The sequence below is a fragment of the Malaclemys terrapin genome, chromosome 7 (genome assembly GCF_027887155.1).
Source record: "Malaclemys terrapin pileata isolate rMalTer1 chromosome 7, rMalTer1.hap1, whole genome shotgun sequence".
NCBI lineage: Eukaryota > Metazoa > Chordata > Testudines > Emydidae > Malaclemys > Malaclemys terrapin.
In genome coordinates, this window is record NC_071511.1 from 17,469,748 (window position 1) to 17,483,357 (window position 13,610).

Below are 13,610 nucleotides of genomic sequence, written 5' to 3' on the forward strand. Positions count from 1 at the left end.
GGGGGCAAGACAAGCCTGTGGCTTTGCGGGTGGTTGGGGGTCCCAAATTTGTTTGAAATTGCTTAGAGAACAAATCTTTGTCTTTGTGCCAGGCTCCCATTTAGTCATTAAGAAGAATCAGGGAATTATTCAAGACTAAGAAGGGATGGCAGCTATGCACCGGGCTCCAATTCAAATCCTGTCCCATTTGTCCAGGCTAAGATGCGTCTTTGTATTTTATTCCTGGAAGAGCCAGGCCAAAAGTGCAGCAAATGGTATTCTAATACAGCATTTAACTTTCAATTAGTGAGTAGCCAAAACAATAGGGGAGATGTGAACAAAATACAGAAAAAGCGGACTGAGAATGAATTTAAAGCTGCTTTAATGCAGGCAGAGAATGAAGTAAAAGGGATGTAAAGATACTAGCAATGCTAAAACTTAAAGCAAACTTTTGTCATTTAGACCGTTATCACTCTAGAGCCAAGTATTGCTATTATCTAATGCCACCATCTTCTGTGCATCTCCCAAAATCATAAAATGTAAGCCTAAATATTGCAACATCTTCACTGCATAAACTGACTTTTTTGTCTGTGGGATCTCTCGTTTCTCCCCTCCCTACAACTGCTTCTGCTAAGAGGCTTCAATCAAATCTGTTAAGCAATCTCCATGCCATCTGAAGCTGGCCTCAGAGAAGGGGAATGTTTAATCTGTGGTCTTGGGAATTACCAGGACAGTAGGCTATACTTGCCAGTTTCCTGACACCCAAGATAATAGGTAGAGGATAGTGAGGTCACAGAGTTTCCAGTCATTAAAGATATGAAAGTTAAGGTTGAGGGAGGAGGCCAGTCTTGGGATCTACCAGGGTTACAAAATGTGAAATGGTAGGGTGTACTGTTTGGGGTTTTTCTTGAAATTCACTTCGGCAGCATTTTCCTTGTTTTCAGTACAGATGGTACAGACTCAGGTGTATCCAAAGGAAAGGTTTGCATGAATCCCAGCAGCCGATTTTTTTCACCAGGGCCTAATTCAAACTGACTTTGTCAGGGAGATCAGATTGAAGTACAGAACTAAAACCTTGTGCAAGATGCTCACAGCTTTGCATTGTGACAACAGTAACTACATGGGACCATTCCAGTTCATTTATCTGTGCAGTATTTGGTCTCCCCTTGACAAACCTCTTCATATTAATTGCACGTATCAATTGGTGAATACCTCCCTAATACCAATCTTGAAAGTGCTCAGGCAACTGTTTCCTGTTGGAATCAAAGTGTATAAAGCAAAACTTATTGGATCAGTGTAATTCTCTCCCTAAGAAAGGGAGCTGATCTCCACCACTGTGGCTGTACTTTTTTCTGCTATGGGGAGGAGTTCCGTAGCTATACCAATACTGTGCTCCTACTCAATATCTCCTGTGAGACAAACTCATTTTCTGTCAGGCAGAAAACAGACTATTTCTGACCCACCCAGTCTCAATAAATGTTCCAGTATTGCAGCCAGCATGTTGGAATCAAACAAACCAAACAGCTAAGCAGTCAATCAAAATTAGCCACAGTTCCAAATAGTTTGAGGCCAGCAGCAGTCTAATAAATATTCAGTGGTAACACAGACATATTGAAAAAGAAAAAAGTAGCTTCAACTGTGGAAACTTCAGTTGTAAAAGAGCTTTGAGAATGACTGGCTCTTTCAGAGGTCAAGTTCTGAAACAATTCAATATGGAGGAAGAGGGTAGCATTCAGTTACCACCAGTTACTACAGGTGGTAGTCACAAATGAAGAATTCACTCATTCCCAGAGAAATGGAGCTCTAAGATGAGTGCCTTATTATGATCCTACTAAAATGTGCAAAAGAGTTCCATTTACCACAAGGAAGAATAAGTGGAAATATTACTGTTTGATGCTTAGTGAAGACTAAATAATTGCAATATGAGGGAACAGAGAAACAAGTTGAGTGTTTTTATTGGCAAGAAACATGAGCTTGAACCCAGGGAGAGGTTTTTTGCTTGTTAATGCTGTGGTTTAATAGTTAGATCTCCCCAAATCAGCAGAGTTGGGGTGGGTCAGTTCTTGGAGATCTCCTCTATGAGGCAGCACTCAAGCTCCAGGTTGCTGCTGAATATGATGGTGAATTCACTCGATAGCCCTCTTCTCCCTGAGCCAGGCCAGAACCAGTGCCCCTAGACTGATATAGAGGGTTACAGTGAAGTTCCCAGTGTTCAGATGGTATGTAAAACCCATTCATTTAAAGAATCCATCATACTTTTTGCAAGGACAGAGCTGCTAAGTCTGATGTTCTGGCCAAAATCCAAGTTAAATGATGATTCTCCCTGGCATTTTCAAGTCCAGAAGTTATGCTTCACTTTCCCTTTATAAAAAGTGCGGCTGATGCAAAATATCTGTTTACCATTCTGGAGATGGGTGAGTGAGCCCTTCTAATGTTTGTGTGAATATTTATTAGTGTTTTGGAACCCTTCAGGGTGAAAGGAATTGTAGAAATTTGACTGACATCCTTCCATTCCTGTATAAAAATTGCATGGGATGCCAAGTCAGGTCATATCTGTTCAGTTGTGTGGCCTTGCATGTCCAACATTCTGCTGTCCTCACTGGCTAAGATGGAGCAGAGGAGGATATTTGAACTCTGCAACACCATGGTCATGTTCCCAGCAGTGCTGCCCATATAAGACTTCCCACAGGGTGTCTTAAAGCTGCAAAAGGGCAGTTACCATCATTCAGATCCACAGAACAGTAATTGGTATGTTTAGCAGCCGTGTTATTCTGAATCTATTTCCCCATGTAAAGTATCCTCACACCTTTTTGTCAACTGTCTAAAATGGGCCATCTTGATTATGACTACAAAAGGTTTTTTTTCTCCTGCTGATAATAGCTCATCTTAATTAATTAGCCTCTTAGAGTTGGTATGGCAACTTCCACCTTTTCATGTTCTGTATGTATATATATCTCCTTACTATATGTTCCAGTCTATACATCTGAAGTGGGCTGTAGCTCACGAAAGCTTATGCTCAAATTTGTTAGTCTCTAAGGTGCCACTAGTACTTCTGTTCTTTTTGAGTAATTGGTATGTGTTGCACTGCAGCAGAACGTACTGGGGTTTGGATGTGTTTTGCTTTGAGATTCTTGTTAGAGCATGAAACCGGAGTAAATCTATGTAAACTGAACCTGGGGAGGGATAAGGTTTGTACAAACCCTTGGAGGAAAAACATTTGCAGAGCTCTGCTTTTGTTACAACATCACCACCACCTTTTCTATATGACTGCATGAGGGAAGCATTAACAATGAAATGTGACACTTCAGAATTCTGTCAAAAGAACTGAAGCCTGGAATGGTTCACTCCTTAATCTGTATGTTGGGAATAAACAATGTTCCTCCTATTCCTTAAGAATGTTCATTTTTGTCAAGGATAATCAGCCACTGTTTCAACAAAGGGCACATACCTACCCCTGGGTACATAGGGTAGGTGTGCTTGTAGTGGAGGGGTGAAGGAACTAGTTGGGAATCTATCCGCATTGCTATTCAGATATAAGCACTTTCTCACAACTATAACCAAGGAAGGAGGCAGCAGCATGATGTTGCAAGCTTACATGCCACATGCTTGAAACATTTGATTCTGAAAAAAAAATGGAAGAAAACGTTAGTACAGCAGATTGCTCTGCTATAAAAGGGAGGGATGAAGACAATGCTGGGCTGTCAAGGGATGTGCTCATCTCAAAATAGTCTTTTCAATACTTGAGACTTGATTAAATCTGGTGGGTTCCTTTCTGTCGGGAATGAAGTGGGAGACATGAGATGAATATCCAGAGAAGAGATGGCTATTGCTCCAACTTTCCACTTGGTTGGGTGGTGGAATTCTTAGCGAGGCGCTCTGAGGAACCCCATCCCCCCATTTTCAGATTGTGCCTGCATTTAGATTATCTAGATCTTTGGAAGTAAAGTCAAATGTTAAACAACTTAATATTTTTTTGTTTAAATTTGTATAATTGCAGTCTACAAGGCTGCCTCTCTGAACCTGGAACATGATCAAACCACATGAGTCCTGCCCCTCTGCCCACACCCCTTCTCCAACCACAGGACTCTCCGATTGCCAGAGCTCCCAGCAACTGTCACTCTATACACAATGTTGGGAAAAGCTTTCTGTCTTCTGGTGCCCCACAGCTAGAGACACACACAAACAAAATGGCTGTTTGCTGTAAACATGAGTTGGAGTCTTGAATTTTAATTCCTAACTTCTGATCCTCCACAACTCTTGCCACACTAAACTCTGTGAAATAGTTAGTGGGATTGTTTCACTGAGAAACAATTAATCAGACCGAGTAATTTAAATCACAACATGTGTGAGACAAGTTGCTTAAGCAGTACATCTTGTTTTGATGAAACTTTAACCAGTGCTTCAAAGACTGCTGGTAGAAAATTGCCTTACAGCCAAAGGCTGTGCTGGATGAAATTCCAGCTGCCACTTAAAGCACTTTGTTCGACTGAAAAACTAAAATGCTGATCAAGTGCAGACTCAGCAGCTACGAGGCAGACTCTGCCCATCCAAAATTGTAAAATGGGAACATAAAGGGCAACCTGTCAGCCACAATAAAGTCTGTTTTTTGGCTGTAGAGAAGAGGTATGTGGGGTTTTTTGTTTTTGTTTTTTTCAAATGTGTTTTTAAAATGATTGCAGGATTTCCCATTGTGGACTATAAAATAAATAAATCCAACCGATCCTAATTGTAGTATGAGCTCACAGATCCCCCTAAGTACCTGGCAGGTAGCTTTCACTTCCCATCCTTTTGTGGACATGTGGCGTCTAATTCTCTTACCCTTCATTTACACCAACGTAACACCACTGACGTCCAGGAAGCTACACCTGTTTTAAACCAGTGTATGTGAAAGGAGAACCAAGGCTCTTAATTTCTCAACATCTGCACAAAATTACACCTGTTAAGACATGCTGAATTTTTTGTTCTGAGTTACAGGATGTCTGTAGATGACTTGCAGATTGGGGGAGTGGTAAATAATGAAGAGGCCAAGTCACTGATAAAGAGCAATCCAGATTGTGCTTGTGCCCAATTTACCAATCTGTTTCACTAGGGCCAAGTTTTATGTCAGGCCCTTAAAAACAAAGACTGTAGGCTGCATTTAACTCAAATTTAAAAAAGAGAAGATTAAGGAGTGATTTGATCAGTCCATAAGTACCTACACGAGGAACAGAAATTTGATAATAGAGCAGGAGTACTTGTGGCACCTTAGAGACTAACAAATTTATTAGAGCATAAGCTTTCGTCGACTACAGCCCACTTCTTCGGATGCATATAGAGTGAAACATATATTGAGGAGATATATACACACACATACAGAGAGCATGAACAGGTGGGAGTTGTCTTACCAACTCTGAGAGGCCAATTAAGTAAGAGAAAAAAACTTTTGAAGTGATACTCAAGCTAGCCCAGTACAGACAGTTTGGTTACAATTTGTTAGTCTCTAAGGTGCCACAAGTACTCCTGTTCTTTTTGCAGATACAGGCTAACACGGCTGCTACTCTGAAACTTGATAATAGAGGGCTCTTCAATCTAGCAGACAAAGATATAACACTACCCCATGGCTAGAAGCTGAAGTTAGACTAATTCAAACTGGAAACAAGGCGCAAATCTTTAACAGTGAGAGTAACTTTATTATTGGAACAACTTATCAAGAACTGTGGCGGATTCTCCATCACTGGAAAGCTTTAAATAAAGATTGCACATCTTTCTAGAAGACCTGCTGTAGTTCAATCAGGAATTAATTCAGGCAAGTCCTATGGCCCAGCTATGTGGATGTCAGACTAGATTATTACAATATCTTGCAGCCTGTGAAACAATGTTAAAAATCAGAAGGTTACAGGGCCAGATCTTTAGTTGATGGGAAATTCATGTAGCCCCATTGACTTCAGCTGGAGTAAGTTGACACAACTCCTCTGAATCACTGGCCCTCAGTTCTCATCCTGGGGTAGCAAGAATGTTGCTTTTCATTGGACAACTTTGCAGCACTGCCTGCATGGCTCCTTGAGACTGGTTCCTACTTTTTACTTCTTGGTCATTTCCTTCAAAGAAAAATATCACCACAACTGGCTCCTTTCCTCAGCTCTTCCCACTATTCTTGCTGAGAGTAAGGGGCGGGGGGTAACAACTTAAGCCTAAATTATGCAGCTAAACCAATACCTAAATTGGACTTTTTATACAAGAATTCATACGTGTTCTGCTGTTAGGCCACTGATGGTTTAAAAACAAGAGATCTTAATCCTCCTACTGCCGGACATAAGCTGATTATCAGGCTGAGCCGGAGACCAGAAAGTGTTCCCCTCTTGGTATATTATTGCACAATTAGCAGCATTCCTGTCTAATTACTGCTTCCCCTGGAATATCTAAAAGTCCTCCGTGTTGGAGACAAAATGGACTATTTTAGGCTAGATGGATTATTGTACTAGTCCACCGTGGCAGTTATCAGTCAGTACTTACCAACTGTATAAGTAAGAATTATAAGATCAAAAAAGCCATAAATCAGGAATTCCTTTTAAAAAAGCCACTAAAATATGCAAAATTCTTTAATCATGAATATGCCTTGTATTTACAGCAGGTTTGATTGCCATATGAATTGCAGAAAGTATTCTTGTCCAGCAGAGGGTATGATGAACTACCTGGGCAGTCCTCCTCTCTTTTCCCCACCCCCACACACAGTCAATAATCTGTTCTCTATTCTAGTGCTGCGAGAACTGCAAACAGGTGGTGCCTACGGACTGCCCTGTGGTGTACGTGGACAGAGCGGGCTACAATCGCCAGTGGCACCCAGGCTGTTTTGTATGCTACAAGTGTTCTGAACCTCTGGTTGACCTGATCTACTTCTGGAAGAACGGTGCGGTTTGGTGTGGGCGCCATTACTGTGAGAGTATAAAACCACGCTGTGCAGCTTGTGATGAGGTAGGGCTGATTCCCTGCTGCAATTCTGCTACCCCTAGGAAGACAGACTTTTTTGGACCTTGTGCAAAGAGACCTGTGGGGCCTCCTACTCTTCTATGTTCCTCCATCTCTGTATACCCAGGAAACTCTCTTCTAGCTGCATCCTGCTCATTTGGGGGTTTCCTTCCTTCCATGCATGGTGTCTGTGTATTGCAGGGGGAAGTGTTTGCACACACATGCACCCCTGTTTGAGGTTCTGTGGACCTGGTGATCTTCCTACATGAATCAAGAGGCTCAAATACCCTATGTGGAAGGTAGTTAGAGAATTTGTTCTCTGATGCTTCCCACTGGCTCTAGAAATGTCAAGGACAAGAAATCTGGCTGGTGAGTTGGATGTGCACTATAGGGCTACTAGAAGAGCGAGGTCTCCATGCAGTTAGATAGCAGTGAGGGTTATGAATTGGAATGGGCTTCATATGTTGTTCCTTTCATTGAAACAGGCACTTGTGGTTTAAATACCTTCTAATTTTTCAGGGGGTCTGAAGAGCCGGTATTTGAATCAGGATTAGAGTTAAGATGAGGTTCATGGTATAGGGCTGGGTTTCAGGTATGGAATAGACAGTGCAGAAAATGTTGATCTGGTTGTGTTATATTTCTTGCCAACAAAGGCATAATCTTGAAGTTTCCATCATCTCATGCCAAAATCTCCTCACAAGGGCAACCATTCTTGTGAGATTTTGCTCTATATTAAAAAGAGCTAATATTTCTCCTCTGGCTTTTGGATCTGGCCTAGAAGCAAAATCACTGGATAGACTCAAACTCTGATCCAGAGATTTAATCTCCAATTTGAAGTGGTTCAGGTCTGAGATCCTAGTTTGGGGCTATTTTAATTATTAAGAAGCTTTGTCAAAAAAAGTCAACTGCTGTTGTCTCTATTGAATGTGGTCTCTCTTAAAAGGTCCTGGATAATGGTCTCATTGAAATGTAATCCAGTATCTCGAAGGTAGACTATGTAATTGTGTTCTCATGGGACCCTATATCTATTATGGGCTTGTCTACACTTACCGGAGGATCAGTGCTGTGGTGATGGATGAATTTAGCAGGTTTAGTTGAATACCTGCTAAATCCACCACTGATTGCTCTCCTGTCGACTCCTGTATTCCACCAGATTGAGAACAGTAAGGGGAGTCGACGGGAGATGCTCTCCCGTCGACATTGCATAGCGTGGACACCGCGGTAAGTAGATCTAAGCTACATCAACTTGAGTTACGCTATTAACGTAATTCAAATGTGCATAGCTTAGATCGACTTTCATGCATAGCGTAGACAAGGCCTATCTCATGAAGAGATACAAACCGTGAGATGCTTTTAGAGAGCGGCTCTGATACAAGTTGCACAAATTTTCTACAAATACTTTAATGACAATACTTCAACATCTTTTAAAGAATTGCAGTATTGCAGGGGGAAAGTCCTGCCTCAATGCAGGGTAGAGAGCTGACATTGCTCCCTATTAGGAATAATACATGGGGGTAATCAGCTCATTTTGTGATCATCCTACTATTTTGGGGTGGGGGCCAGGCTCATTTTCTAACTCCACTGGCGCAAATCTAGAGTAACATCATTTTACTCAGTGTAGATACACTAATGTAAATCCAGTGCAACAGAGCTGAATTTTCCCCTTTTGTTTGCATTTAAAAATCTCTGGGATTTTTTTTTCGAAGCGACATGTAAATGGTCTGCGGCTTTGGTTTCACCATCAAGAATGATCCCATGCTCTTTGTTTGAGTTCTCCTAAGAACAGCTTCCATATCTAATAGAGACCAGTAAATATGCTCATTTGTTTGTTTGTTGTGCTCCAACTTGGCAAACTCCCTTTGCTCACCTAATGAAGGGTGATGGTTGGTGTGCATGAGGAAAAACTATGGCAATAAACAGAGGTATTTGTTTACTTCCACAGATAATATTCTCAGAGGACTACCAGCAAGCTGAAGGGTTGACCTGGCACAAGAAACACTTTACCTGCCTGGTATGCGAGACCCTGCTGACTGGCAAATCCTTCAGCCTGGATAAAGCCAAGCTTCTATGTACAACTTGCAGTAAAACCAAACATCCGTAAACACCTAATACTTGAGAATCCAAAGTCTGCTCTCATAGATCCAAGTTAGAATTGGTGTAAATTGACAAATATGTGGAAAGGGATGGAGGGGGAAAATCACTTTGTGTTTCGCTCAAACTAGAGTCTGGCGGTTCACTGCCAGGCAACTAGAAACCAACTCCCCCCACCTTAAACCGTTAAATTGAAGGAAAATAACCCTTTGGGGAGGAAACAAAAAGGAAATTCACATGCTAGGGGACAAGAAGGAGATCTCTGGTCTCTTACTGGGAAAGAATTGCACTAACGCACTGGCATAAGTCGTTTCTGGGAGATCAGATCCACTAGGCTAAACCTTGTGATTAGCATGTGACTAATCTGAACCCAAGAAATCCAGAAACATGCAGACTTTTGGTTCAACTGTAAGATCTTGCTGCATCCTTTTTATAATGACACATTTCAAAAGCCCTTTTCTGGCATACTAAACCTATGGTCAATAACTAGTTTTATGGAGTACGTGTATTCATAGAAAACTAGCAATTTGTACTAAATCAATAGATTCAAAGAATTAAATTAACCTAAGAAATTGTTGTGGGTAGGAAAATTGTATCCATTGTGGAAATAAGCAGGCTTTTCCTTGTTGGTGTATAATGTCCCACATTTTCACTGTAATTTTGCCATATTAATTGCCTGCAAGAATTTTGGTTGCAGGTAGATTATTGCAGTCCTCCTGTGAGCCATGTATATCTAGGCTGATGGCAGAATGGAGTGATTATAAGGGCAATTGACTAATCCCACTATTTAATTGGAGTTTTGATATGATGAAAAATTCCTGAAAATTCTTAGACTTGTAGCCCCGAGGCTACAGGCTTTAACCTCCTACTCACCTCTCATCCCTTTTTATAGTTAGTGAATTTCTGGGGAGAGGCGTGGTATTAATGGGATGGCCTGAACAGTGGGATTTATTTGGATTTGTGTACCATTGGTTTTTGGTCTGGCAGTCTCACAGAAACCAACTTTCTCATCAGAACAGTCTTGGTTCTTGCTGTGCCTGATACATTAGGATAACATTTTAATGCTCCCACCCAAGAAACTGAAAAAGGATTCTTAACTTCCAGACCCTCCCAATCCTCTTATCAATTCCCTAAGCCCATCTGATTCTGGTAATAGACCAAAAAGAACATCCAAATGGTACAGATGGGTATAAGCCTGGTTTTCTATATTATATACCCAAATTACTCGCTAAAGAGAACTGTAATAGTTTGCAACAATATTTCCATACTAGATATGTAAAATGCTTGGGATTGCTGCCTAAACTTTCCTTAAACTATAGAAGATATGTTTTACTTTCAGCCAGACTAGGTATAACTGCATGCTGAGTGTGAACAATTTCTGTAATAGTACTGAAAATGAAAATGTGGTGAATTTGAACATGCAACAAACATATTGGCATAAGCAGTTGAAAGCTGGATGCACGTATCCAGTTCCCAGTTCTTCACACCTTTATTGCAGGCACAACTGCACACGCAGTCGCACCGCACGGGTGTACATTCTACATGTTCCAAGTGAAACCTAAGTTTACTCAAACCCAACTTCACACCTGAAAAGGAGAACATCTGCCAATATAGATGAATCAACATAAGCCTATATCTGGGAATAGGGGTGGGAATGGATAAATCCACATAGGGAGGTCTGTAAAAACATAATGGGGACTCTTATGATGCACATAATAAAGGTTCTGTTATGAATGCCGCTGACTTAGTTGACATGTTTATAATTGGTATTCCTGGACATGCTTGGACATTTAAAAATAAAATCCTACCTCCAGGACTGATGTATTGTTAAGGAATTGTTAAGCTCTATCTGAATGAATAGCTTTGGATACAAGTAGTCAATGATCGTTGAAAGTTAGCAATGTGTGAATGGAAAATAAAAACCAGTGGTTTCATTTTACTGCACCCTTCATGTCCTTTATAGTATCCTGAATTATTGCTGCCCAATGTATGTGAACTATCTAAAATCCATCTGACATTTAAAAAAAAACTCAAAACAATGTACTTCTGTACCTTAAACGATTAAGAAGGGTAAAAAGCACACACTGCATGCAATCGGTGGTGACAATAGCCTGAATCCTGTAGAGAATACTCTTTCAATAAAGAAATTAGCAGCCAGACAGCATTTAATGACAGGTATTCACTTTCCATTTGTGCACAAAGCATGCTATGTTGTAGCCAAATTATTTCATAAGAGGGAAATATGAAAAAAAGAATGTGTTGAAGAAACCTACAAATCACATGTAATGAGTCAATAAAACAAAGTTCTTTTTAAATGTAGCAAATATCACTCTTGCCGTGAATACAGTACATCTTTAGTCTACCCCCTACAGAGTAATTGGTTTCTTCTTTTGCTTCAAGTAAACTGGCTGCTTATTCCTTGCATTATATTTGCTTTGAGATGGACACAGAAGCAATAGGCGTCTAAAGCCAACGATATTCAGGACAAGTTCAGATTTCATCTAAAAATGTCTCCGCTATTGCAGTTCATAAAGAGATTACCTTACACATATAATCTTCCTCTTTTAAAATAATAAAACCTGCTCAGCATGAACATGCGGTGGAACAAATTGTTCTTGTTTTGATATTTCAAAAGACTTTTTGCATGGTGGTAATATGTATAAATGTCAGAGCCAATGAAGGCAGAACACTGGTGCCTTCAAGTCAGAGGACTTTAGAATCGTAGTGAAACTGTGGGAAGAAAACATCTTTTCAGATATTTTGCTGGCAGTTATTTCATTTTCTTTCGTGTACAGTTTGTCTTGCCCGGGGCCTGACTGACATTGGTTACACTGGTTTTGTACCTGTGCAGCTTCACTGACTTCTGGTGTGATTTTTCCATTGTGCCACAGTCCCTTTGAATTAGCACAAAGAGGCAGTAAACTTGGGGGATCCAGCCACTCGATAGTCCTATGTGACATAAAATCAGCTCAATGATTCTAGGTAACACCTCTTCCCACCCTTACCCCTCCACAGCTTCTGGCATCTCAGGGTGGGACTTTGCAAAGGGCACTGGGGTAGGGAAAGCATGGCTACAGCTCAACTTCACTCTGTCCCTGGATGCCAGAATGACATTTGGAGCTATAGGCAGCTAGGCCATAAGTGTCCCTGATGGGTTTGAAGGGCTGAAGCAACCCCTCAAAATAGGGGGAGGTACCTGGGGGCATAAAGTATGATGGAGAAAATAGCTAGTCCTAATTTAAACTGGACTGGTATAGCAGATCAGAGTTGGGCATGAAATTAGCTAGTGAAAGAAGCTTTCTATTTTCTACCCAGTTTTTTTGTAAGAATCTGGTCCTACAGATCCTTGATATGTGAGTAGTCCTTGCATAAGTAGTCCTAATGAATGAGACCATTCCCATAAGGAAGGGTTGGCAGAATCAGGTTCTTAATTTCCATTCTGAAACTTTTTTGTTGTTGTTATGGGCCAAAATATTTTGTATCATATGGGTGTAAGTCTGGTATAATTCAATTAACTAGTTATAGATTTTCATCTGTACAATTAAGAGCAGAATTTGCCCTAGTGTTTGAATTACTGGAATAAAATTTTAAGTTTAACTCTCTTAGAATTTAAAACAAACTTATTGTTTGTGTTTTAAAAAATAATTGAATAAACTCCTGTTTTGACCATTCTCAACACTATTGTGTCTGCTCTTTTGTTACCAAAAAAAAAAAAAAGTTTGTTCTTTCTCTCAAAGTAGTGCAGTGCTGTTGCGAGTCAAACCAATTAAATCCTGGTTTGTTTTATTTAATCTCTCCAGATAAAATAGTTATTAAACTGTTTGTTTGCTCCTCAGTGTATTGTGGGCATAAGGTTCTGATTATGTAAAAAGAATCATGATTGTCTTCCACATATGTTTATCCTAATGAATAAAGATCATAGGCCATAGATTATAATACAATTATTTTTACATACAGTAGCAACTGTATAAACTTGTATGTAGCCTGTGCCTCCAACAGTAGTGAGACAAGATGGGTGAAGTAATATCTTTTTTTATTGGACCATCTTCTGTTGGTGAAAGAGAAAAGGTTTCAAACATAGCTCTTTTTCAGGTCCATTTGCTATTAGTGGTGGCTAGATTTATTGAATTAAACAATAACCAACTAATTTGATCACTCAGGATTACAAAATGCTAACAGCATGTTCTAGTTTGGATTTTTCTCTAATGATATCAGTAGATAAAATCATAGCAAGCCCTTTCCTCTGAAGTTCCAACTTCAGATTTGTACACACCTCTCTGAGCCCTACAGAATTGGCCACCTCCCTCTTTCTTAGCCTCTGAGGCATTTGTACCAGTGTATAAAGCCACTCTGCTCAAAGCGTCTGTGACATTAAAAAGCTCAATTTTTTTCCCCACCTCTCAAATGTCAATATCTGGATTGCAAGAATTATATGAACAGCCCAAAATGTCCTAGTCTCTTGAATCTCACTTTTCGTGTCAAAACATGAAGCCGGACACTAATCAGTAGCGAGTAAAGAAAGATATTGGCCTCTATTCTTTTATGGCTCGTCATCTAGAACAAAGAAGATTATCATAACTTCTTACACAATGTGC

General features: G+C 40.3%; 1 protein-coding gene across 1 annotated transcript in view; it reads left to right on the forward strand.

Annotated features, from left to right (window-relative positions):
• Positions 1-12,691, forward strand: part of LMCD1 (LIM and cysteine rich domains 1) — a 68,150-nt gene extending 55,459 nt beyond the window's left edge. The window contains exons 5-6 of the mRNA XM_054035350.1: positions 6,715-6,930; positions 8,867-12,691. Coding sequence (XP_053891325.1) covers positions 6,715-6,930; positions 8,867-9,025 — 375 coding nt within the window. The 3' untranslated portion in view covers positions 9,026-12,691. The remainder of the gene's footprint in view (positions 1-6,714; positions 6,931-8,866) is intronic.
• The last annotated feature ends 919 nt before the right edge of the window (positions 12,692-13,610 follow it).